Source organism: Polypterus senegalus, chromosome 5 (genome assembly GCF_016835505.1).
Source record: "Polypterus senegalus isolate Bchr_013 chromosome 5, ASM1683550v1, whole genome shotgun sequence".
Lineage (NCBI taxonomy): Eukaryota > Metazoa > Chordata > Cladistia > Polypteriformes > Polypteridae > Polypterus > Polypterus senegalus.
The window spans coordinates 128,345,962-128,369,486 of NC_053158.1; the positions used below are offsets into that span (position 1 = coordinate 128,345,962).

The 23,525-nt window shown below is 40.5% G+C and overlaps 1 protein-coding gene across 5 annotated transcripts in view; it reads right to left on the reverse strand.

Annotated features, from left to right (window-relative positions):
- relch (RAB11 binding and LisH domain, coiled-coil and HEAT repeat containing) overlaps window positions 1–16,640 on the reverse strand; it is a 316,927-nt gene extending 300,287 nt beyond the window's left edge. For all 5 annotated transcript variants that reach the window (XM_039753342.1, XM_039753340.1, XM_039753339.1 and 2 more), the window contains exon 1: window positions 16,096–16,640. In XM_039753342.1, coding sequence (XP_039609276.1) covers window positions 16,096–16,549 — 454 coding nt within the window. In that variant the 5' untranslated portion in view covers window positions 16,550–16,640. The remainder of the gene's footprint in view (window positions 1–16,095) is intronic.
- Between the last annotated feature and the right edge of the window lie 6,885 nt (window positions 16,641–23,525).

Genomic DNA, 23,525 nt, shown 5'->3' on the forward strand with positions numbered 1-23,525 from the left:
GCCGTGCCCAGCATAAGCGGAAGATGTTACGATTGCGAAAAGGTAAAGCGTTTTGGATTTGTTGAAGGCTACGATTCTTTTATTTAAAAAGTAGGAAAGGAATATAAGATCTACGCCGCAGTGTCCTTTTAACCAGGGTGCAAAACAAGTTGTAAGTGGATGTAATAAGGCAGTAGTCTGGATGGAATCTGCTTTAGGGATTTGGATTGAAGACTGCCAGAAGAAGAACAACGGCAGTGCTACACAATCGCCTGAAGTGGCTCCTTTAAGGGCTGTAACGCTCTCCTTTGTTGTGCAGTAAAATAAAACTCATTGTTATCGGACAAGTCATCGTGTCATTGTTGGTGAGTAACCATAATTAATTTTCTACTTACAGTACTTAGTACATGTACGTACGTTTAGTGTCACTGTACACACACATTTACTGTATACTATTTTTGTTGCATTATGCGTATTTATTGCTGGTGGCATGTCTATCGTAATGGCTGTAACATATAGGATATCGGAGACACTCAATATCTTTAAAATAATATTTAGGTTTTACTGTATATAAACAGTGTGTTTATATACATAATTTCAATGAATCTTACCTAATATCTAAGAGAATACAAAGGGATTATGCTGTATAACTCTGCGGGGAATATTTATAAACAGTGTGGGAGAGTTTATAAGGGCTTAAAATATATAAAAATAACCATAGAAACATATGGTTTGTACTTCGTGGATTTTACCTATACTTGGGGGTCTGGAGCACCTGCTGATCGAGGAGGGATTACTGTACTCTCAATTTTCAGACCTCCCATTGTGTATTCTAACCTAACATTTTTACTTCCTATGTGTAATACTTTACATTTACTGAAACAATTTTATCTGCCCAAGCCTGTATGCTGTCCAAGTCCTTTTGTAATGATTTAACAGATTCCAAATTATCTGCCAATCCACGTACAGTATCTTGGTATCATCTGCAAACTTATTCAGCTTGTTACTTATATTCATAGCTAAATCATTTATATATATTAAAGGTAGCAGTAGCCCTAGCACTGACCCCTGTGGAACACCACAGTCAATTCAAATAAAATCCCTTCCCCATCACCCTCTGCTCCCTGTTTCTGAGCCAAAACCATTAATGATGATAATCATGGTGTTTGAAAACTCTTAACTACTTCAGAAGTATAACACAAAATAACATAGGGCCTTCCGATATGACCAAAATCTTATATCCCGATATAGTACATTTTCTTTGTATTCAGTGAATAGTTTATATAATCACCACTCCTTTTTTTTCATTTAAATTAAAAAAATCAAAAATGAGAAGTACTCAACTTGTAATTATTTCTGTTCTTTTATTTAGAACATTTGAGCAAATGTTTGACTTAGAATGTAAACATAAAATGTTAATGTATCAAATATAAAACACTTTTCAAAAACAAATTACTAAAGGCCCAATATAAAATACTGCTATATAAAATGCCTGACATAAACAAAATGTGAACTGTAGCAGCAATAACTCTCACAACATATATTAAATATAAAAGGATCAAAGCACTAACAACTAAACTATATAAGGCCAATAAACCCTTTAAACAAAATAAATGCAAGTCTAACATTAACTGTCAAAACCAAATGTAAACATTGTACTTCAAACTGTAGCAGCAATAAGGCTTACAACAAAAATATATTAAATATACAATATTAAATAATATTTTTTAGGCTAAATTCTAGTAAAATGTTAATTTGCACATCGTAGTGTGGCAAATCTCCGTTAATGAGTTACAGCTGATGCGCCCGTGCGTGGGACTGGACGGCGCTAGCGTGATGATGCCGTCCAGCCCCAAGCACGGGCGATCCGCGATAACTCGTTAACGGAGATTTGCCGTCGATGCAGTTGTGGCGTAAGCGTAATTTTAACAAGATTAACGCTGACAGCAAACGCTGCAGGGAAAATTATGCCTTAAGCAAATTGTTTTGGTAGCAATTAATCTTCCAAGCTTTTAACATGCTCGTTTAAATAGTACCTTTACAACTGTAATATCCTACGTGGCCTGCCTCTCAGTTGTAAACTCTCTGCATGCTCGCTCACGTGCTTTTTGCGGAGGTGGTAGAAGAGGTTTGTCGTGTTGGAGTCTGTGGTAGCGATCGGTTTGCAGCATAATTTGCACAGTACCGTTTTCTGGTCCGTGTCAGACTCTTCAAATCCAAACCATCTCCATACTACAGAGGTAGCCCCTCGTTTAGGAGCAAGGTCCTTCTGTGTGGAGCTACCTGGTGTTGCCTCGTCTTCATCAGCCATGCTAGTGTGTCTGCATCCACGAGTTGGCATTTAAAACAATGAAAAAAATATTGCCGTAAACAGTTTATTTTGCGACACCACGAAACAAACGATAGCGTAATGTGCAGCGATAGACGTTTTCATATATGTCATCCGATATATATCGTTATAGATAGATACTTTATTAATCCCAAGGGGAAATTCACATAATCCAGCAGCAGTATACTGATACAAAGAAACAATATTAAATTAAATAGTAATAAAAATGAAAAGAATTAAAATAAAAATGAATGTTCGCATTTACTCCCCCGGGTGGAATTGAAGAGTCGCATAGTGTTTAGTCTGTCAGTGGAACAGGACAGTGACAAAAGTCTGTCACTGAAGCTACTCCTCTGTCTGGAGATGACACTGTTAAGTGGATGCAGTGGATTCTTCATGATTGACAGGAGTTTGCTTAGTGCCCGTCGCTCTGCCACAGATGTTAAACTGTCCAACTTTAATCCTACAATAGAGCCTGCCTTCTTAACAAGTTTGTCCAGGCGTGAGGCGTCTTTCATCTTTATGCTGCCACCCCAGCACACCACCGCGTAGAAGAGGGCACTCGCCACAACCGTCTGGTAGAACATCTGCAGCATCTTACTGCAGATGTTGAAGGATGCCAACCTTCTCAGAAAGTATAGTCTGCTCTGACCTTTCTTACATAGAGCATCAGTATTGGCAGTCCAGTCCAATTTGTCATCCAGCTGCACTCCCAGATATTTATAGGTCTGCACCCTCTGCACACAGTCACCTCTGATGATCACAGGGTCCATGAGGGGCCTGGGCCTCCTAAAATCCACCACCAGCTCCTTGGTCTTGCTGGTGTTAAGGTGTAAGTGGTTTGAGTCGCACCATTTAACAAAGTCTTTGATTAACTTTCTGTACTCCTCCTCCTGCCCACTCCTGATGCAGCCCACAATAGCAGTGTCATCAGCGAACTTTTGCAGTGGCAGGACTCGAGTCATATTGGAAGTCTGATGTATATAGATTGAACAGGACCGGAGAAAGTACAGTCCCCTCGGCGCCCTGTATTGCTGCACACAATGTCAGACCTGCAGTTCCCAAGACGCACATATTGAGGTCTGTCTGTAAGATAGTCCACAATCCATGCCACAGGTGTGAATCTACTCCCATCTCAGTCAGCTTATCCCTAAGGAGCAGAGGTTGGATGGTGTTGAAGGCGCTAGAGAAGTCCAAAACATAATTCTTACAGCACCACTGCCTCTGTCCAGGTGGGAGAGGGATCGATGAAGCATATAGATGATGGCATCCTCCGCTCCCACCTTCTCCTGGTATGCGAACTGCAGAGGGTCGAGGGCGTGACGGACCTGTGGCCTCAGGTGGTGAAGCAGCAGCCGCTACATGGTCTTCATCAGATGTGACGTCAGAGCAACAGGCGGAAGTCATTCAGCTCACTAGGACGTGATACCTTTGGGACAGGAGTGATACAAGATGTTTTCCAAAGCCTGGGACTCTCCCTGTTCCAGGCTCAGGTTGAAGATGCTGTAGAGGACTCCCCAGTTCCAACGCACAGGCCTTCAGCAATCGTGGCGATACACCATCTGGACCCGCTGCTTTGCTGGCACAAAGTCTTTTCAGCTCTCTGCTCACCTGGGCTGCTGTAATTGTGGGTGGGGATGTCTCACCTATGCTGGTATCAGCAGAAGGATGGTTGGAGGATGCAGTACTCGAGGTGAGAGTGGGTTACTGTGATCAAACCTATTAAAGAAGTTGTTCATTTGGTTTGCTCTCTCCACGTCTGTCTCGATGCGGCACCCGCTTGAGCTGCAGCCAGTGATAATCTTCATCCCATCCCACACTTCCTTCATACTGTTGTTCTGCAACTTCTGCTCCAGCTTTCTCCTGTACTGCTCTTTCGCCCTGAGCTGGACTCGGAGTTCCTTCTGCACGCACTTCAGCTCATGCTTATCACCACCTTTAAAAGCCCTTTTCTTCTGGTTCAAAAGGCCCTTGATGTCACTTGTAATCCATGGCTTGTTGTTAGCATAGCAGCATACTGTTCTTACTGGAACTACAATGTCCATACAGAAGTTGATGTAATCAGTTGTGCATTCAACAGCCTCTTCAATGTTCTCACTATGTGACCAGCAATATATCCCAGTCTGTAGTTCCAAAGCAGTCTCTCAGAGCCTGCTCTGCCTCAGGGACCACTTCCTGAATGAGCGTGTGGTTGTAGGTAGCGCCCTCACTCTTGGTTTGTATTGAGGCTGAAGCAGAACCAGGTTATGATCTGCTTTCCCAAGCGCAGGCAGTGGGGTGGCGCTGTATGCGTCTTTAACGCTTGCATATAGTAGGTCAATAGTCCTGTTTCCCCGAGTGTTACAATCCACATACTGGGAGAAGGCAGGTAATGTTTTATCCAGCGTTACATGGTTAAAGTCTCCAGCGATTAGCACAAGTGCCTCAGGGTGCTGCGTTTGTAACTTAGCAACTGCGGAATGGATGATGTCACTCGCCATCTCGCGCTTGAGGGGATGTAAACAATAACAGCAATCACGTGTCCAAACTCTCTGGGCAAGTAATAGGGCGCAGACTTACGGCCAACAGTTCGATGTCCCTGCAGCAAGTGGAGATTTTAACGTTTACATGTCCTGAGTTGCACCACTTTGTATTGACATAGAGAGCGAGTCCTCCTCCTTTTTCTTTCCACAGGTACTTGCTCCTCTGTCCGCTCTAACTGTGCTAAACCCGGGTAGCTCCACTTTAGCATCTGGGATGATAGACATTAGCCATGTTTCACTAAAACACAGCAAGCTGCATTCTCTGTAGGTTCTGACATTTTCACCAGCACAGCCAGTTCGTCGATCTTATTTTGTAGTTAGTTTACATTTCCCAGGATCACAGAAGGCACCGACAGCTTATAACGCCATTTTCTCGATTTAATCTTATTTTTTATCTTTGCGCCAGCTCAGCTGCCCGTCTTCTATCGTCTTCTTACCTCGTCAGGTAAATAAGGAACCACACCAGCATAAGCATTTCTTCTCAGTGCTTTAAGCTGACTTCTTGAATAGGCGATTCTCGGGTGTAAAATCCATGTCAAATAGTAAAATAGTAAAATGTGTAAAAAGTGTCCAGGGAGCAATTCCACATAAAAGAAAGTGGTAGAAGTGATCAGTGAAATAGAGAAAAATAGAGATAAAAAGGTAAAAAGATAAAGTCATATACGGAGCTGCTGGAAAGGCTGCCACTCGGATGCGGCGCCGGAAATATTATATCGAACAGCCTAAAATAACATGCTCGAATCCATATCATATCTTCCCATTCTTAAAACACATTTAGTCTACATCATGAAAATGGGAGGGTCCAGAGGCAGCATACACCAATAGCATCAGGCAAAAGGCAGAAGCTAGTTTCAGACGGGGTAGTACCCCATCGCAGGTCCTATTTCCACACAATGGTTACATTTAGAGTCAGAAATTGATTTAACACAGGTGTTTTTGGGGATGCAAGGAAAAACAACATGCAGACACTAGAGAAAAGTTTCTTTGTCATAAAAAAAGCTAACCAAGTTTAGGCATCACCAATTTTTTTTTATATAAAAGGTTAGCACAGAGCAGAAAGACCACACTGGGTTGAACTGTTAGGGTTAATCACTACTTCGTTCAAGATTATCATGACCCCAGCTCTGGATCAAGCTGCATTAACCATCCACAAGTTCTTGGCACAAAGCTTGAAACTCTTATTAGTGATACAGTCACAAACATATAAGTAACAGTAAAAGTGTTATTACTTATGAAACCTCCAGTTCTCATCACCGAGTTAAGAACCGTCTAAAGAGAAGGTTTCCAAATCTCTAAAATCTTATTGTAGCTTCTGGAGAGTTAGTTAAATGACCGACACTGCAGTTTCAAAATATGTTGTTTTCTCTTACTTATGAGTTCATTTATTGTCTTATTACACGCCATCAAGGTTATTATAGTTTTGCCTTTTTATATTAGTTTTTATTTCTATACTTTTTCTGACCTTACTTGGAAATTCAGTTTAGTTTTAGTTTTCCTTCATCGTGTACTTTTAGTTTTAATTTAGCTTTTTATTTTATAAAAGACATTTCTATTTTATTTTTATATTAGCAAAATACCCACGCTTCATAGCGGAGAAGTACTGTGTTAAAGAAGTTATGAAAAAGAAAACATTTTAAAAATAACGTAACATGTTTGACAATGTAATTGTTTTGTCACTGTTATGGGTGTTGCTGTCATCAAGGATTTGATTATCATTATTCTTTCAATCAGGTTCGTATCTGGAGGACGTGTTGTATTCAAGTTACATTCCGGGTTTGTCAACCATTGTAAAGATAACAGGCTTTATTCATCGAAGTGTACCCAAATCGGTACTCGTGAATCTAAGATGTTTAACAGGCATTCCCGGTATTAACTTGTGGATTTTCCTGCGAATATTTAGCTGCAGCGTCTCTAACTTGTGGATTTGCCTGCGAGTATTTAGCGACAGCGTCACAAAGTTGTTTCCGTCTAACTGCATCAGAAAATGTACCACAACGTTGGACACGCCTCCTTTTTTACTGTTTTCTCACAGCTTGGATTGCTGCTGTCATAATCGGTTTGAGTTTCATGGTTTGTTTCAATTACGTTAGTATTTGCAGGACTTGTTGTGTTGAAGTGACATTCGGCATCTGTCAAGCAATGTATGCATACAACTGGTTTCATCGATAACTTCGAATCCAGCTTTTGAGAGTTGAAACATTCATAAACATCAAAGTGTCCACTATTCAAATCGTCACCTGTGAATTTAAGATGTTTAAGAGGCATTGACGGTTGTCGAAAGGTGTAAAATATTTGGCCATTTCGGTACACTTGAAAGCGACAACCGAACAATTCAGCGGCAGCCATCAACTCACATGCAGAAGTATAGGTGAAGGGCTTAAGCATTTCACTCTTATAGTGCTTCTGTGTAGTATAATTATGTCCTGTACCGTCATCAGTACACACCTTGAACGTGTCCCAGTCATTCAATACATAAGACACAATGTTCCTCTGGATATCAAGAGTGAGCCTGATATGGCCGTGCAATATGTAACACAAAGAATGGAAAAGGCAGGCAGCAACTCTAGGCATGGAAACCACTCGGTAAGTGACAGTTCATTGATCGATGGTGATCACCTTGATAGCCATGTTAATGGGGGTACGGTTGGAACGGTAAAGGAAATGGGTACCTGAACACTAAAATTAGTCTAAAATACCTATACAATAGCTATAATCGTAATAAACGAACAATAAAACAGCGGAGAAGCCGTGGATTAAATAAAAAGGCTGCATTTTTCAGCAAAGAAACATGATTACCGTGGCAAAGAAAGGAAGGGAATGAAGAGCCCGGAGCAACGGACGGCCTTATATGGGCAGGCAGCCAATTACGTGGGAGGCGTGGGGATTGGGGATGCAACGCTACCTCACATGGCGACCGAGATGCAGGCTATGGACGTATATACAGGTATGTACTGTGGTGTATGGCCGGCCGTTTATCCCGGCCAATATCCCCAAGCCGCCAGGTGGAGCCCTCCCTGCAGTATGGAGGTTCCCCGAAGAATAGCAGGGCATCATGGACATTGCAATTTTTATACACAGCCTGCTGGATGCCATGGGGGCCACTAGGTGACGCGGCAGGGAGGAACAACGGTTATTTACCCTACACCCCGGAAGTACATCCGAATCACATGGACAAAAGGAATGACTTGCTTCCAGGTTGAAGAAAAGGACTTTTTATGTGACTCGGAAGTGATCACATGGCCTGGGGACTGAAACACTTCCGGGTCAAGGACTATAAAAAGGACTCTGGGAACACCCAGATGGCGAGCTGAGCTGGGTGGAATGGTGGCAACACGTCTGGGAGTGGAGGATTGTTTATTGAGTATTGTATTGGTTGTTTAAGGAGTATTGTGGAGGAGAAGATGCTTTGTGCACTGTGGCTTAGGAATAAAGTCATCTTTTGGACTTTTATCTGGTGTCTGGTGTATTGGACAAGGGTTCAAGGGAGCGATAGCGCCCCCTATCTGACACAGTACGTAAGTAGGATTCAGTTGACCATTACATGTAGAATTTCGAAATGAAACCTGCTTGACTTTTGTAAGTAACCTGTAAGGAATGAGCCTGCCAAATTTCAGCCTTCTACCTACACGGGATGTTGGAGAATTAGTGATGTGTGAGTCAGTGAGGGCTTTGCCTTTTATTAGTATAGATATATTAGTTTCAGTTTTAGTAATTCTGGTACGGTTAAAGAGCTACTATGAAGCTTAGTTTTTCTGTCACAATGAAACAAAGCTTAACGGGTTTGGATATAATAAGAGTTTAATGTTAGTGGAAGCTTACTACAGTACACAACACAGTTTACTATTTGGTTTTGTTTTTGTCTAATAAAAACCAGCATAACCAAAACCAGTCACTGAATAGGAACAATTTACACAATTTTATCATTTTTTTAAATATTTCTGTCATTTGTGCTAAACAATTCTGTGCTGCCTGTTGGCACTTTTTTCTTTTCCTTTCATTGCCCAGAATGGGCCAATTTGCAATGAAATTTAGTTGAATTTTAAGGTAAGAGAGTTTTTCACTCTAAGTGTAAATTCAAATAAATTCACACAACATATCTTGCTCCAATGACAATGTGCTTATAATGAATGCCTTTAATATTGCATTCAAAAATCTCAAATACTGGGCTTTATTTTCTACCAAACATATTGATCTCTGATTCCATCTCAGGCACAAACAATTTATACATAAAATTTTGCACCTGTAGGCCTGAAAAGATATAAAAAAATAAGGAGATTCTACTATGTTTTGACGGGTGTGATCATGAAAATCATGGGGGCAAAGGAGGAACAGGGCTCTTAGGCTTGAATCAGTGTACAGACCCCACATAGCTGTATTGAGGAAAATAAAGAAAAACATGCATTTAGTGTGATGGTTAGGGGCAGTGAGACTTGAATAGCCCATGCATAAGAACAGTAAACCCTTAATAAGCAGAGCAAGAGCAGGTAATAAGAGTATGGAGAGGCACAAAATGACAGAGACAGCATCTGAGATTAAGAAAAATATATAATTATCTAAACTGGTTTATCCAGAGCAGGATCACAGGAATCTGGAGCCTACCCAAGCAGGTTTGGATGCAAGACAGGAAAATCCCTGGTGTGCAATATGTATGATATGGCTAATGTTAAAAACAAAAAGAATATATTTCAACTCCCTGGAGAGAGAGAGAAAAAAAATTTAAAAAATGGGGACAGATATTTTAAAACATAATTCTGCTACTGGATTATTTTCACACTACCAGGCATTTTGAGCTGTGAATATGAACTAAAAAGATACATTAATAAATATAGAATAAATACAAAAACATGTTAGTATGTTTAGCTTTTCATCAATTCGCAGACTCTCTTCGCCTACCTACCTGTAGGTTTGTATTGCTTCGTTTGTTAAACAACGTTTTTAAAGCAAACGCGATTGGTCAGCAACAATATGCTGATCTTGTATGATGACCTTGTCAGTCTCTTGATCAGTGGAGTTTTATTTTCAAAAATCGGTAGTGTCCCCTAGGCTTTTTCATGTACTCAGATATGGGGATGGATATTTGAGGAGTAAACCGCAAAACAATGATGTATGTATTCCTGTAAAGTACCACTTCCAGTGAATGGATTTAGCCCAAAAGTTAATACAGATCTCCAATTCTGGTGTAACAACCACATGTCAAATTTAATCCATCTATCTCATTGCGTTTTTGAGTTATCGTGTTTACACACACAGAGACATAGTTCCAAAAAACTGTATTTTCGGACTCGGGGAGGCCTCAAACAAAGATTCTTCAAAATCTCAAGGTCGAATTTTTGTCATGTTTACTATACTTTCTCTATACTTTGTGTGCAAAGTGGCAGGTGAATTACTCTCAACAAAAGGCAGGCACCAGAGAAATAAACCGAAATGTTACTCACTCACTCACTTTTCGGCCGATACGGTAAAGTTTTTGTTGACCAGCACATTCTGATTTCAGGCATTTGAATTACGTCTTGATATACAGCAAGTGCAAAGAAAGGCGGCACATAAATCGCTTTCTATTCCATAGGCTTTACGCGCATATTCAGCTTGCTCTGTCACTGCAAATGCTGTGTGAACACCTACATAGAATTCACACTATAACATGGCGTAAGCACAAAACCGGAAATGTGCTTACACACAAAAAAAATCAAGATGCATAAATCTGTGCGAGCGCCAACTTCCACATTCTTCCGCTACATAAATCCCGGTCAGCGTGAAAAGTAATGCACGGGCATGCGGCTGCTGTCCAGCCCTGTCTCCTACCAGACTTACGCCTCTTTGAATATGCAAATTAATATAAATAGCCCTTAAGCTCAGCGTTCTGTGAAAAGGCAATAGCAAAAGCACGGGGAAAATAGAAGAAGTTCAGTGAATACCAAATGGAGGCAAAGAAAAACATACTATTTGTTGGTTTAAACAGTGGTATAAACAACAAAAGGAAGTTGATCAAGTGACATAGTGTCGGAGAAACTCGAAAGCTCAAGTTCACAAAGTCGCACAGTGCCTGAAAAAAATAAGAAGTGGTCAGATATCAAAGTCGCCATGAAAAGGGGAGGCGTAGCCCACAATCTAAATTTCTTATGAAAGCTTATTAGGGTGCAGAGGAAAAAAAAAAAAAGGCACACAGTGGGGAAAAAAAGCACGAAATGTCAACTATAATCTCGAAATTTCCACTTTAATCATGTAGTTTATTTTGTCATTAAAATAGAATATCATACATTTCATCTTAAAATTGTTTAATTTACTAGTTTCTCAAATCCCATCGTAACTAAAGTAGCATGTTAAATGCTTTGTTTTGTATTTGATCTTCTATGTGTTCTACGTGTGTGAATCACTACGTGCTTCCCTGCTTTCTCTTCCTCCGACAGAACACAGAATCCATTACATTCGTAATATTACAGCTCTCTGAATAATTAAAATACTGAGATGTATACTTGATATCATTTTCATGATGATAGGAGTTAAAGCATGTTACTAAACATGGGAACACAGTGGTGCAGTGATTGTGCACGACCTTCAATGAAATAATTTATTGCAGCAATACTGTCTCTTTCAAAATGTACTAACCCCAATTCCTGTCCTTACTTTTCTTTCTCCAAATATCCAATCACCACACAATAAGCTCTGTAATAGACGTTAAGCTATCTGTATGCTTAGAAAGCCGATTCTTCAAAACCTTTAAGGAACATTGAAATATCTTCGTAGTACATGTTTAATTATTCTATTCTTCCAGTGTCACGCCAGTCCCAGCAAGCATACAGCACGAGGCAGGAACAATCCACGAATGGAGCGCCAGATCCTTGCTAGTGCAGCGACACCGTGTCCTCACAGGTTTAATTATTAACAATATAGATTATTTAAATGAATTAAAAGTTTTATCTGTATAATATAATAAACATATTTTGCTGCATTTCATCTTAAAAATTATATCGTCATCATATGTAAATATGCACTTTAAAAAAGTGCCTCAGGTTGTGCAATATTATAACTGTAGTGCAAGTTTACAGTGAGGTGATTGTACTAATAAGTACAAACAGTTCTACAAGGAGCACTTGATGGACTGATAGAGTGCGTTGATGAAACCGTTTCTAAATCGAGATCGTCTGTGCAGGAAAGCGTTTGCCGTGTGAAAGCAGTTCAAATAGGTAGCATGACTGAGGCAGCTTGTGCTTGATGCTGTATACCGATAATTCTCTTTCCGATCAGCAGCTCCAAGTGGTGCAGTAAGAGTAATATGGAAAAAGATGATCCACTGTGGCAACCCTTAACAGGAGCAGCTGAAAGAAGAAAAAGGCACAGTAAGAGTAACAATGCTAAAGCAGCCAAGGTATTTGGAATAGTTTGGCCATTCCGTGGACCATTATATTGTTACAGGTTAATGAAAATCAGATGCATTAAACTAATAAACAATATGCGGTTAATTTCAGCATATTTATAAAGCCACGTCAGGGATATGGATCTAAAAAAGGAAGTGAAACCACACTGGAACAGTAGCACTGCTTTGACACTGAGTGCCATCAGTCTGCAAAACTGAGTGCAGAACTTGCGTACGCCAGGGTATGAGCTACTGTGGAAATGTGCATGGCTTCACGGCAAGCTTAGATTTTATACATCGCAATTTGAATGTGTAAACAGGCTTACACAACATTTTTGTGTGTATGCACCGTTTATATATGAGGCCCCTGATCTCCTTAACCAGCCGCCGTTCACTGGATGAACATATGTGGGTGGCTCGTGGTGGGTGACTTTCAGTTTTAGAGTTGAAAGTTATAAGGATTAGAAACTAACAGCAACAATATTCATTCAAAAATGAAAACTAAAATTATTTTTTGTAAATTATTTTATTTCCGTTAGTCTTTCATGGCTACTTTAATACTTTCGTTTAGTTTTTCATTTTTTTTTTTTTTTTTTTTTTGTTTTTTTTCATTTCAGTTTACAATTTTTTATTTATTTATTTATTTTTTTTTAAAATAATAGCTTCAGTTTTGATTTTATTTTTCATTAACTATAATAACCTAGCTCACCAGCATGAGACAAAGCAGCACTCTGGTTAACACCTCCACCTCAGTTATAAAAGAATCAGTTCAGAATGTGTGGAGCCTGAATGTTTTAATATGTTTTAGTAGTCTTTACCTCCTACACCCCAAAGTATGAATGCAAGGTTGTCTGGAAAATGAAAACTGAATCAATCTGTTTAACTGTCTGCAACAGGCTGCTTAAAACGGACCAACACATGATTGAGAATGGGTTCCTTCCATGCTGCCTCAATAGGCCCTATCATTCTTAAAACTGGATTAAGAATGCTAAGGTAACAGGAAATAATTACTCACTTTATGTTACATATCGGCGGCACGGTGGCACAGCGGTAGCGCTGCTGCCTCGCAGTTAGGAGACCCGGGTTCGCTTCCCGGGTCCTCTCTGCGTGGAGTTTGCATGTTCTCCCCGTGTCTGCCTGGGTTTCCTCCGGGTGCTCCTGATTCCTCCCACAGTCCAAAGACATGCAGGTTAGGTGGATTGGCGATTCTAAATTAGCCCTAGTGTGTGCTTGGTGTGTGTTTGTGTGTGTCCTGCGGTGGGTTGGCACCCTGCCCAGGATTGGTTCCTGCCTTTTGCCCTGTGTTGGCTGGGATTGGCTCCAACAGACCCCCGTGACCCTGTGTTCGGATTCAGCGGGTTAGAAAATGGATGGATGGATGGATGTTACATATGGTCAAATATATTGTGAAATCTAAGACAAAATGCAACAAAGGAAATCTGTTCCCTCATATTATTTCATCACTCCATTTTCTAAACCTGCTTCTTTTGGTTAAAAAGTTAGAATTCTCCATATTCCTGCATAAATATGACTTAAAACATCATCAGATTTTCAGTAGATCTGGACAACCCAGCTAAACAAATGAGACAAAAATATACTTGGTCTTTTATTTACGGAGGAAAATAACCCAGGTTGCATATACATATGAGTGGCAAAAGTATGTGAACCTTTGTAGCAATAACTGCAACTAAACATTTCCTATAGGTCTCGATCAGTCCTGCACACCAGCCTGGAGGAATTATAGCCCATGATTCCTCCATACAAGTATTGCCACAACTCAGGTATGTTGCTGGGTTTTCTCAAATGAGCTGCACATGTCAGGTCCTTACACAACATTTCTATTGGATTCAAGTCAGGACTTTGACTTGGCCATTCCAAAACCTTTATTTTATATTTTTTCCAACCACTTGTGTGTTTAGGTCATTGTCTTGCAACATGACTTAGTTTCTCTCGAGATACAGTCCAGGAACAGATATCCCGACATTTTTTTTTTTATAGAATTTGCTGGTATAAATCAAAATTCATTTTCCCGTCCACAATGGCAAATTGTCCTGGCTCAAACGCAGCAAAACAGGCCCAAAGTGTAATACTATCACCACCATGTTTCAAAGATGGGATGAAGTTCTCATGCTGGAATACAGTGTTTTTCTTTCTCCAAACATAAAACTTTGGTCTCATCTGTTCATAAAACATTATTCCGATAGCTTTTAGGCTTGTCCACATGCTCTTCAACAAACTGTAGACGGGTAAACAGTTTATTTCTTGGAAAGCATTCCATGCACACCACGGTTGTTCAGTGTTCTTATAAACATCAACATTAATCAGTGTGAGAGGGGCTTTTAGTTGCCTAGAAGATACCCTTGGTTCTTTCGTGACTTTGCAGACAATCACACATTTTGCCCTTGGAGTAATCTTTGCTTGTTGATCACTTCTGGGGAAAGTAACAATAGCCTTAAAATTCCTCCATTTATACACAATCTGACTGTGAATTTGTGCCATCCAAACACTTTACAGATGTTTTTATCCCTTCCTAGCACAATCAACATAAAGAATTCTCTTTTTAAGGTTGTTTGAAATGGCATTTGACCATGGCATGATACACAAATACTGCACAAACATGTTTAAAGATGAAGCTCTTGATAGAACCCTCTTAATTTTAATGTGAACAAGGTATCCACTCACACCTGATAGTCATGACATTGACTAACATCACCTGAATTTAATCTCACCTTCAAATTACAGGTTCACATACGTTTGTTTGCCACTCACAGATAATGCAATACTGGATGATTTTCCTCAATAAATAAATGGCCAAGTATAATAATGGTGTCTCATTTGTTTAGCTGCTTCTCCATATCTACTTTTACGACTTGCGAGAAAATATGATAATGTTTTTTTAAGTCATTTATGCAGGAATATGGAAAATTCCAAAGGGTTCACTAACTTTCAAGCACCACAACGACTACGAGCCAGGTACTTACATGCAGATGTCAATAAATGCAAAGTTAGAAACTAATTACTGTAAATGTAAGTAAAGCTACTACTGCCAAATGAACTATTTGGAAAAAAAAAATCTCAACAAGAAAACCTATCTGCAATGATATAATCCAAATAGTTCTAACATTCTAGCAAAATGGACATTAAAAAAATATCAAATTGAAACCGATGGTATAAAATCCTGATTTCTCAAATGACTAAAAGTAACCTAACTCCTAACCTTTACAGTGACAGCGGTAAAAGTTGAACCAAAATATTTCTTAAGACCAGAAAGGCAAAACTGATATTAAAAAGTATGTCTCATGCCCATTATGTTGGGATATACTGTATATATTATTCTCTGTGTCTGAACATTACATAAAGACATTGCAGAAATCACCAGTACTCTGGTATAAACAGTTATTGACTGTTAGCATTCCAGAGCACATGCTTAGTGTATTTGTAATTACTGTTACATACGGTATATGTGATTATTGGAATAAACGATATCGTATTCCCAAATAATATGACGATTTATGGTACTTTCACTGCTGAAAATTTAAGAAAGAGACTTTCAAAGAAACATCAAAAATGTCACAAAATGTGAAGAAACAAACAAAGCTTTTGAAAATAAATAAAATAATTCTTCGCGGACAAATCTTGATTAACAAACTAGAGGTCCGCCAGTAAACTACAGCAGTAACTCTGGACTATGCAGTACAATGGAACTTCTTTCGAACAAGAAAAAGAAAGTCGTCTGACCAGTTATTTATTCACGCTATTCTAATTAGCCACCCTGAGTGATAAACCAAGTCAACGAAAGGCAAAAATCTGACCCACAGATGTGGCTAATGAGAGACACTTCAGAGCAGAACCCCTATTCAAAAGGGCGATGAGTCTGGGTTCAAATGGTTAGGAGCAAAATGGGTACTTACTCAGTGGTCCAGGCTGTCCCTGCCCCAGCATCTGCCCCTGCTCTTTGCTAGCGGGAGGGGTCCCACTCTGCCTCTCGAAGTTGCCGGGGTTGGAGAAGTAATCCCGTAGCCTTGGCAGCTCCCTACCAGCTTCTAGCAGCTCGGTGTGAAACTCGAGGGCGGTCAGAACATACTGATCTCGCAGCAACTGAGCAGCGATCAGGTCAATTGGCACGCGGGCCTCTAGTGAGATTGCGGCGGCCACTGTCACTGCTTCACCGCTTGGACTCGTCCTACTGCTGCCGCACAGTAATGTAGCCGGCGCCGCATCAGTCTGAGGAGAAATGGGGCCGCTCGGAGGACCAACCGCCCCATCGCTACTAGAACCGTGCTCGGTGTCCACCACGTTCTGTTGCTGTTCAGCCTCCTCATCTGAATCGCTCAAATTAAACGGGTTAACACTGCTAGTCGCCATGTTTTTACACTTATAAAAACGTTGAATATTATTTCACACCCCCCTCCCGTCTTCCTGGATGGCTGCAATCGATAGAAGGAACGCGAGACTTGCTGCGTTTTAGTGAGGTGTCATCCAAATATCCGCCTACTATAGCGGTATCCGCGATGCTAATTGGAAGAAGGTCTACGTGTTTTCGTGACGCACCAAACCAGCGTGCAACGTAACAGGGGGCGGAATTTCATTGACAGATAGGAATGAATAGGACAGGAACGGAGAGCCGCCGGCGTGGGCGTGTCTCCTGTAAAGCGCAGGTGTACTGGATATTGATGGGCGGTTAACAAATCCTTTGCACTTTCCGGCATGTTTGGTCAAACGGCGGTTGATTAGTGTAAAAGCATTTTTAAGAAAAGGAAGGTATTTATTGCGTATTATGAATATACAGTAATTACAAGTATTCAAAATAATTTCACGTTTTGCCGTATGAGGATTTAGAAACCTAATTACTATCCTGATGATATAAAATAAAAATCAAAACTATGAAAAGGCGTAATTAAATGGATCCACTTTTATTGAACGATATTTTCTGGTCAAACATTACGGCAAACATTTAATTTTATTTAAGCCTCCTTTACGTAACTATCACAAATAACTGCAAGTAATGTCAATCCTGCAAGCTCTCCTCGATACACGTGTGCTATTCTTGTACCAAACACATGTGAGTCGGTGGGCAACTACAAGGGCATAATAAAAAAAGGTCTATATCACTCCTGAGCATGAGAAGGCAGTGTCGGTAACACCGTCTCCCTTTTTGTCTGCAGAACAGACCTGCCACAAGAATACTGACATTATACCCTCTAACTAGAAGTGCCACCCCTTATGCCTCGGAAGGGAAATAAGGAAAATCGACTTTGGAAGTCGGTGCCCACCACTGATTGTAGCAGAGTGTAACTGCACACCTCCGGGGTTGTGCGATTCAGAAGCTACTGTACGTTGAGTAGCTAGTTGGATTACACGTTTATGGTACTTGGTTTACTCGAGTGGCAGTCGCGGCTCCTTATTCACAGCTTCTTATTCTGCTGACTACTTATTCGCAGTTCCCTATTCATCTAACTACTTATTCGCTGCTCCATATTCAGGTTCAGCCAGCTAATTCGGAAATTTTGTGCAAACTTGGTCAAGCTTCAGTGAATTTTCACTTGCCCAATGTGGGTACCTGGGTGAAAAGGGCTGGAAAGTTTGTACACTCCTATATCTAATTAATGGGAATTACTGTGAAGTGTAAAGTGCACTGTAAACGGTTAAAAAGTATTGGACCACCCCAATTGGCATGCCTTTGTTAAATTTCAGTTCAGTTTTGCCTGGCCCAACGTGGGTACATGGGTCAAAAGGAATGGCAAAGTTGGCACACTCCTATATCTATGAATGGGATTAAGCTGTGATGTTTGAATGGCAATGTCATTATTTTAGTCAGATATCCCCTCACATCCCTAAGCTCAACCATTATGTTAACTAGGTGTATTGCGTGACATTACTGATGTATAATGCAAAATGTCAACCTCTTCAATGTAGCAGAGCTCTGCAGCCAGCAGCGACTATTCACTGGAAGAGCTTTGTGTTGTTGCAACCTTTATGGTCACTGTTTCTTTTAGATTTACGTATGCACTTTATTTTTTTCTTCTCATTATACACCATAATACCATAACCCTCTCTCTGTGTTTCTGCTTTTTGTTGTACTTAATCACATTATAGGACATAGTGGGTTGGATAATGGATGGATGGAAAGAGATTTAGATATTCATCACACATATGATCAGCACATGTTATAGGTGAGAAAGGGCTTTCCATATTCACCATAGACCCCATCTCAACATCCACAAGATCCCACATGTCACATATCTTGGGCCTACCCAACTCCTCTACATGATCCTAGCAGATATCATCCTTCATGCAGATTATTCCTTATAGGTCATGTGTTCAAGCATTTCATTTCCCCACAGCCTCCAAAGTGCAGAATCCCCTTGCTTGTTTTTTCATACTACAGCTGGTCATCTTATGCTTCTACAAGGGAGCTCTTCATGTTTAAGTATCTTTGCTTTGCCTGTCTCAGAGCAATGATATCATAAACTGTGGAATGTCATCATGTATATCTGCCAAGTGGTTCCTTCTTCGTAATGCAGCCCTGCCCTGCCTTGCTGTTTTATATTATTAATTGTATGATATGCAATTTGCTATAATCATCTTTATACATGTGGGTTTCAGACACACCACTTAACTTGATTTACTACTGGAAGATGGCACTTAAGTCTGCAACTTGCAATGCTTTGCATCTAGCAGACTTGCCTCTTCCCCTTTCAAGGAGTTCCCTTTATTCCCCTTTGCACTTGCAGAGACAGTTTCCCTCAGGAATAGTCTTTTTTTCACCCTTCCACCATATGTGCTATTAACACAGCTTCTTGTACCATCAACTGTTCCCTTTTGCCTTTTATTTCACTTCATCCACTGTAATGTGTTGGTCCTCTTCTTATATAATACTGTATATGAGTCAGTTACATTCACTGTCTAGCAGCTGCAGGATGCTGCCTCTCATTTAGCCAGAGCTAAGAAATTAAGGTTTTTCAACTATAGAGCATTGTTGTGTTCTCCTTGCAGAGCCAATACTCTACATTCTCTTAGCTGAAATACATTATTCTCTTTAACATTTATACAGAAATCTGTTTACTCTACAGAGTGCAGAGCTGAACTTTTGTTAGAGACCAATGTGACTTGATAGTCATTGCTTCTTTCTTAATAACACTGGTTGCTCCTTGTTGCTTCCAGGGCTGCACCTTTCTTATTTTGAACATCAGAACATTCAAATAACTGGTGTAGTCTACCCCACTTGTTTTATTCAACACCACAACAAAGATATTTATGGTCCAAGATCTGAGGTAAACAGACTCTTTAAGGGCTATTTTAATTCATCAGCATTTTGAAGCCCCAGCATATTTCCCCCACTGTCAGTATTTTATTGTTTCTCTCATGTTGCGGTGCATGAAGGTCGTACTGCATTGGCACTTTTGTTGTGAGATTGTGTGACACTTATGAACATTTCTAGAAACATTAATTTCTAGGAAAGTTTTCACATGAAACATTGCTGCCAGAAATGGAGATCTTAAGCAGCTTTCTTTTTATCCTAGAGGAAAGTACTATCTCAAACATGTTCCTCAGGTGGTGTGCAATCCTCTGGATATCTATGTAGGAGTGAAAATATCCAGTTTTTTCAGCACACCTGAAGTTTGCATCTTCATGATGATTTTTGCACTTTTCCATATCCTTTCTACTATCATATACTATAGGTAAGATTGAGGAAAAAATTGAGAGAGGCAATAATAGTGCAATATAGTATTGTTTGTTTTGATCTGCTTTAGCTAAGAAGACAGTTTGTAGCTGCTAGTGATATCAAAACTCCAGGTGCTTCAAGATAACACACTATCTCAATCCAAGAATTTTGTCTGCAATGTCATGGCAAAGTAATACCTGCCAGTCGCAAACCTGGAACCTTCAGATTGCAAACACACTGTCCTATCTCAGTGAGCCCTAAAGTGGAAGGGTCAGCTGGACTGTTACACAAACTCATGCTATTTAGCTAAAACCAGAGGTCTCATTTGTATTTATGATAGTGCTTTCCCTCAGGCATTCACAGATGGACCATTTTTTTAAGGAACCTCCTGCTATGAATCTGCTTCTGTGAGGGTGGGGAGGATTTATTGTAGCTCAATAGCAGATGTTCATATTAGAATTTCTGTGTTCATTCCTTTACAAAATATTTACATTCCCTTATCCTCACCAATTTCAGCAACCTGAGTATAGGTAGTATATACAATACCTGCTACAATAGTAAATTGTGAAACTATTAGGTCACTACCTAATTTCTACATTAAAACAAGGTTAACATGTGTGTTAGTTGTGAAATCACCATCCAAGTAGGAGTGCTTTATCAGTATGCGCACACCCTTGAAGTCAGAATATGTTGAGTTTTTAAAAACTGACTGATAACTTCTTACTTAATTTCCTCATGGGTGGCCACAAGCCACAAAAAGAATTAGCAAAATGAAAAACACTGTTCTTAGTGTAATATTTTTGTGTTTATATATTTCGAAGATGCTTTTGTTTAAAGCAACTTAAAATCAATATTGTGAGCTGGGGAGCTGGTCGCACCCCTAGAGGATACAGACGCTCCTAAAAATGCTGACAGACTACCTTCACATTGCTCCTTTACTTGCTACGCTTACTTCTGGCTGCTTTGTCGTGCGATATGCTTCCCATGCTGTACTCCTCATACTTAAAAGCCTGAACAGCACCTGTCGGTTTTGAATTGATTGCTTCTCTCTCTCTCTCTCAGACATTCCCTGCTCCAGATGCACACTCCTTTGAAGAGGAAGATCTGTTTGCATACTTTTAATTGTGAGACGGAACTGTCATCTCTGTCCTGTCAAGAAGTACGTTTAAAATTTTGAAAGAGACATGTGTTTGCTTGCAGTGTTTGAATAAAGTTCCTGTCTCTACAACCTCCTCTGTTTCTGTGCAAATCTGTGACTCAAGCATGACAATTTATGAAAAAAATGGTAAATAAAAAGGCACAAGCACTATATTCTAAACACTGCACTCAGTTATTACATAATTGTTAGGCTGATCCCTTACTTTTCTTATAAACCTGGTTAAGACAATGTGCTAAGTATGTAAATGCTACCGATACTTCACATACAAAAATACATTTTATGTGAAACAGTTTGCTAAAACCAAGTCAACTGCACCAGTCAATGTTGGATTTGTTTGTATGTCAAGCGGCTGAAGTTAAATATCACGTAAAGAAGCCAGTACCCATTCATCATTCTAACTGGAGTGCAAAAGGCTGCTCCACCACTCCAATCATATGCAACATGATCCTCATTAACCCTTGTGAACTGGACGCTATATAGCACCCTAGCCAGCACAGATTTACACAGAGGCACGTGTTAAAACACAAACACTTTATTTCTTTCTTCAGCTGGAGGCCACGTCTTCCCCGTGAACCCCCCAGCCACAACACAGTCCCAAGTACGAAGCACAGCTCAAATCACAACCCTTCTTCTGGCACCACCACTCCTCCCAGGCAACCTCATCCTCTTTCTCCCGATTCTGGCCCTGAGTGGCGGTTGCCAGGCTTTTTTTTAGCCCACTCGGAAGTGCTCCAGGTGCTTGATCACCTGTTCCTGATTGCACTTCCGGGGGACTGTAGAGTTGTCCAAGCTGGCTCCAGAAATCAATGCAGCACCCCCTGGCGGCTACCCCCGATCACCACAGTGTTGTGGAGAACTCCATCTCCCATGGAACCCTGCGGGAAACTGAGGCACCATCATCAGTCAGGGAGGCTGCCACCAAGCGTCCCGGGGGAGGTACTGAGGAGCCCATGGTTGGTCCCCTGGAACATAAGTAGAAGGGGCGTTCCCGCCGGGCATGGGACCAGGTCGCCCGCCACACCCTACTATCAGACCATTTAATTCAAAATTATTTCTAAATTGATTTATATTTAAGCATAAAAAGCTTTCCAGTCAGATACAATAGTGAGTCATTTTTGCATAATAACTTAAGCATTGATAAATCAATTTCAATCTACAATAATGGCATGGATTCTAAAAGGCTCCAAATGCAGTTGGAGCAACAGCGAACATTTTTTTTCAAATGCTCAAATATCATCTGAACCCAGGGGTGGGCAAACCTTTTGGCTCAGGGGCCACATTGACTTTTAAAATTTGACAGACGGGCCGGGCCAACACTAGATGCATACATATCAAACATAAACATAAAAAAGGCATTACTGTGTTAATATTTACATTCACTTTTAGTGGGAACAGTGTTGTTGATCTCCCTTTTTTGCCAGTGCATCGAAGTCTGTTGTTAGTTTTGTTGTGGCAATTCTCAGAACAGATCTGAGGTGTTCATCACTCAACTAGGATCTGTGGGGTGCTTTGTTGGTGTTCATCACACTAAAAGTCCATTCACACACATACGTAGAGCCAAACAACACCAGCATCCTCTGTGCCATCTTCTGGATGTTTGGAAATTTGGCTGCACTTAATGAAGTATAAAGCTCATTTAGTTTAAGAGAGTTTAACTTCTCCTTTAAGACGATGTCACATTGGAGATCGTTCAGTTCCAACTGCAACTCCTGTGTTGCCGTTTCAATGTCCTGTGTGAAGGGACATGACACCAGCTGAAGTGACTTGTAAATTTTTCCAAAATCAGAGAACCGACAGCAGAATTCTCCATGCAGGTCGTCCAGTGATTTCCTGTATTTTTTCACAAGTCGAGGGGCCCCTTTCAGCAAAGCCAGTGTAGGGAAATGAACGAATGAGTTGTTTGACATTTGCTTTGAGAATAAAGCTGGCTTGGTTTATAAGGCTCTGACGTTTGTGTACATTTCATGCATAAACTGGTCCCTTGTAGCTTCACGTTCAGCTCATTCATGTGTGTCAGTATGTCCACAGCAAAAGCTAAATGACAAAGCCAATCTGTGTCACTCAGCTCAGGAAAATCGTCAGCTTTCTCAAGTAGTTCCAAAAATGAGATAATCTTCTGTTTGAGCTCCCACACTCGTCGACATACTTTCCCCAAACTTCACCAGCGGACATTGGAGTGGTAAAGCAAGTCCTGGTGATCAGGGTCAATTTCTTCAAGAAACTTAATAAACTGACAATGCTGAAGTCCCCTCGCTCGAATAAATTTAACGAGTTTTACAACTGGCTTCACTACGTAGTCAAGCTGCAATACGGATTTGCACAGTGCTTCCTGGTGGATTAGGCAGTGTAAGAAAATTACCTCCTGCTCAGGGTTGTCCTCCTTCACCCTCTCCTGGTTTCTTTTGAGCAACCCAATGTTTTTTCCAGTCAGATTTGGCGATTCATCTGTGGTAACGTTGGCGAGCGTACTCCAAGGTAGCTTGTGCCTATTGATGACCCCCGACACGCTGTCATAC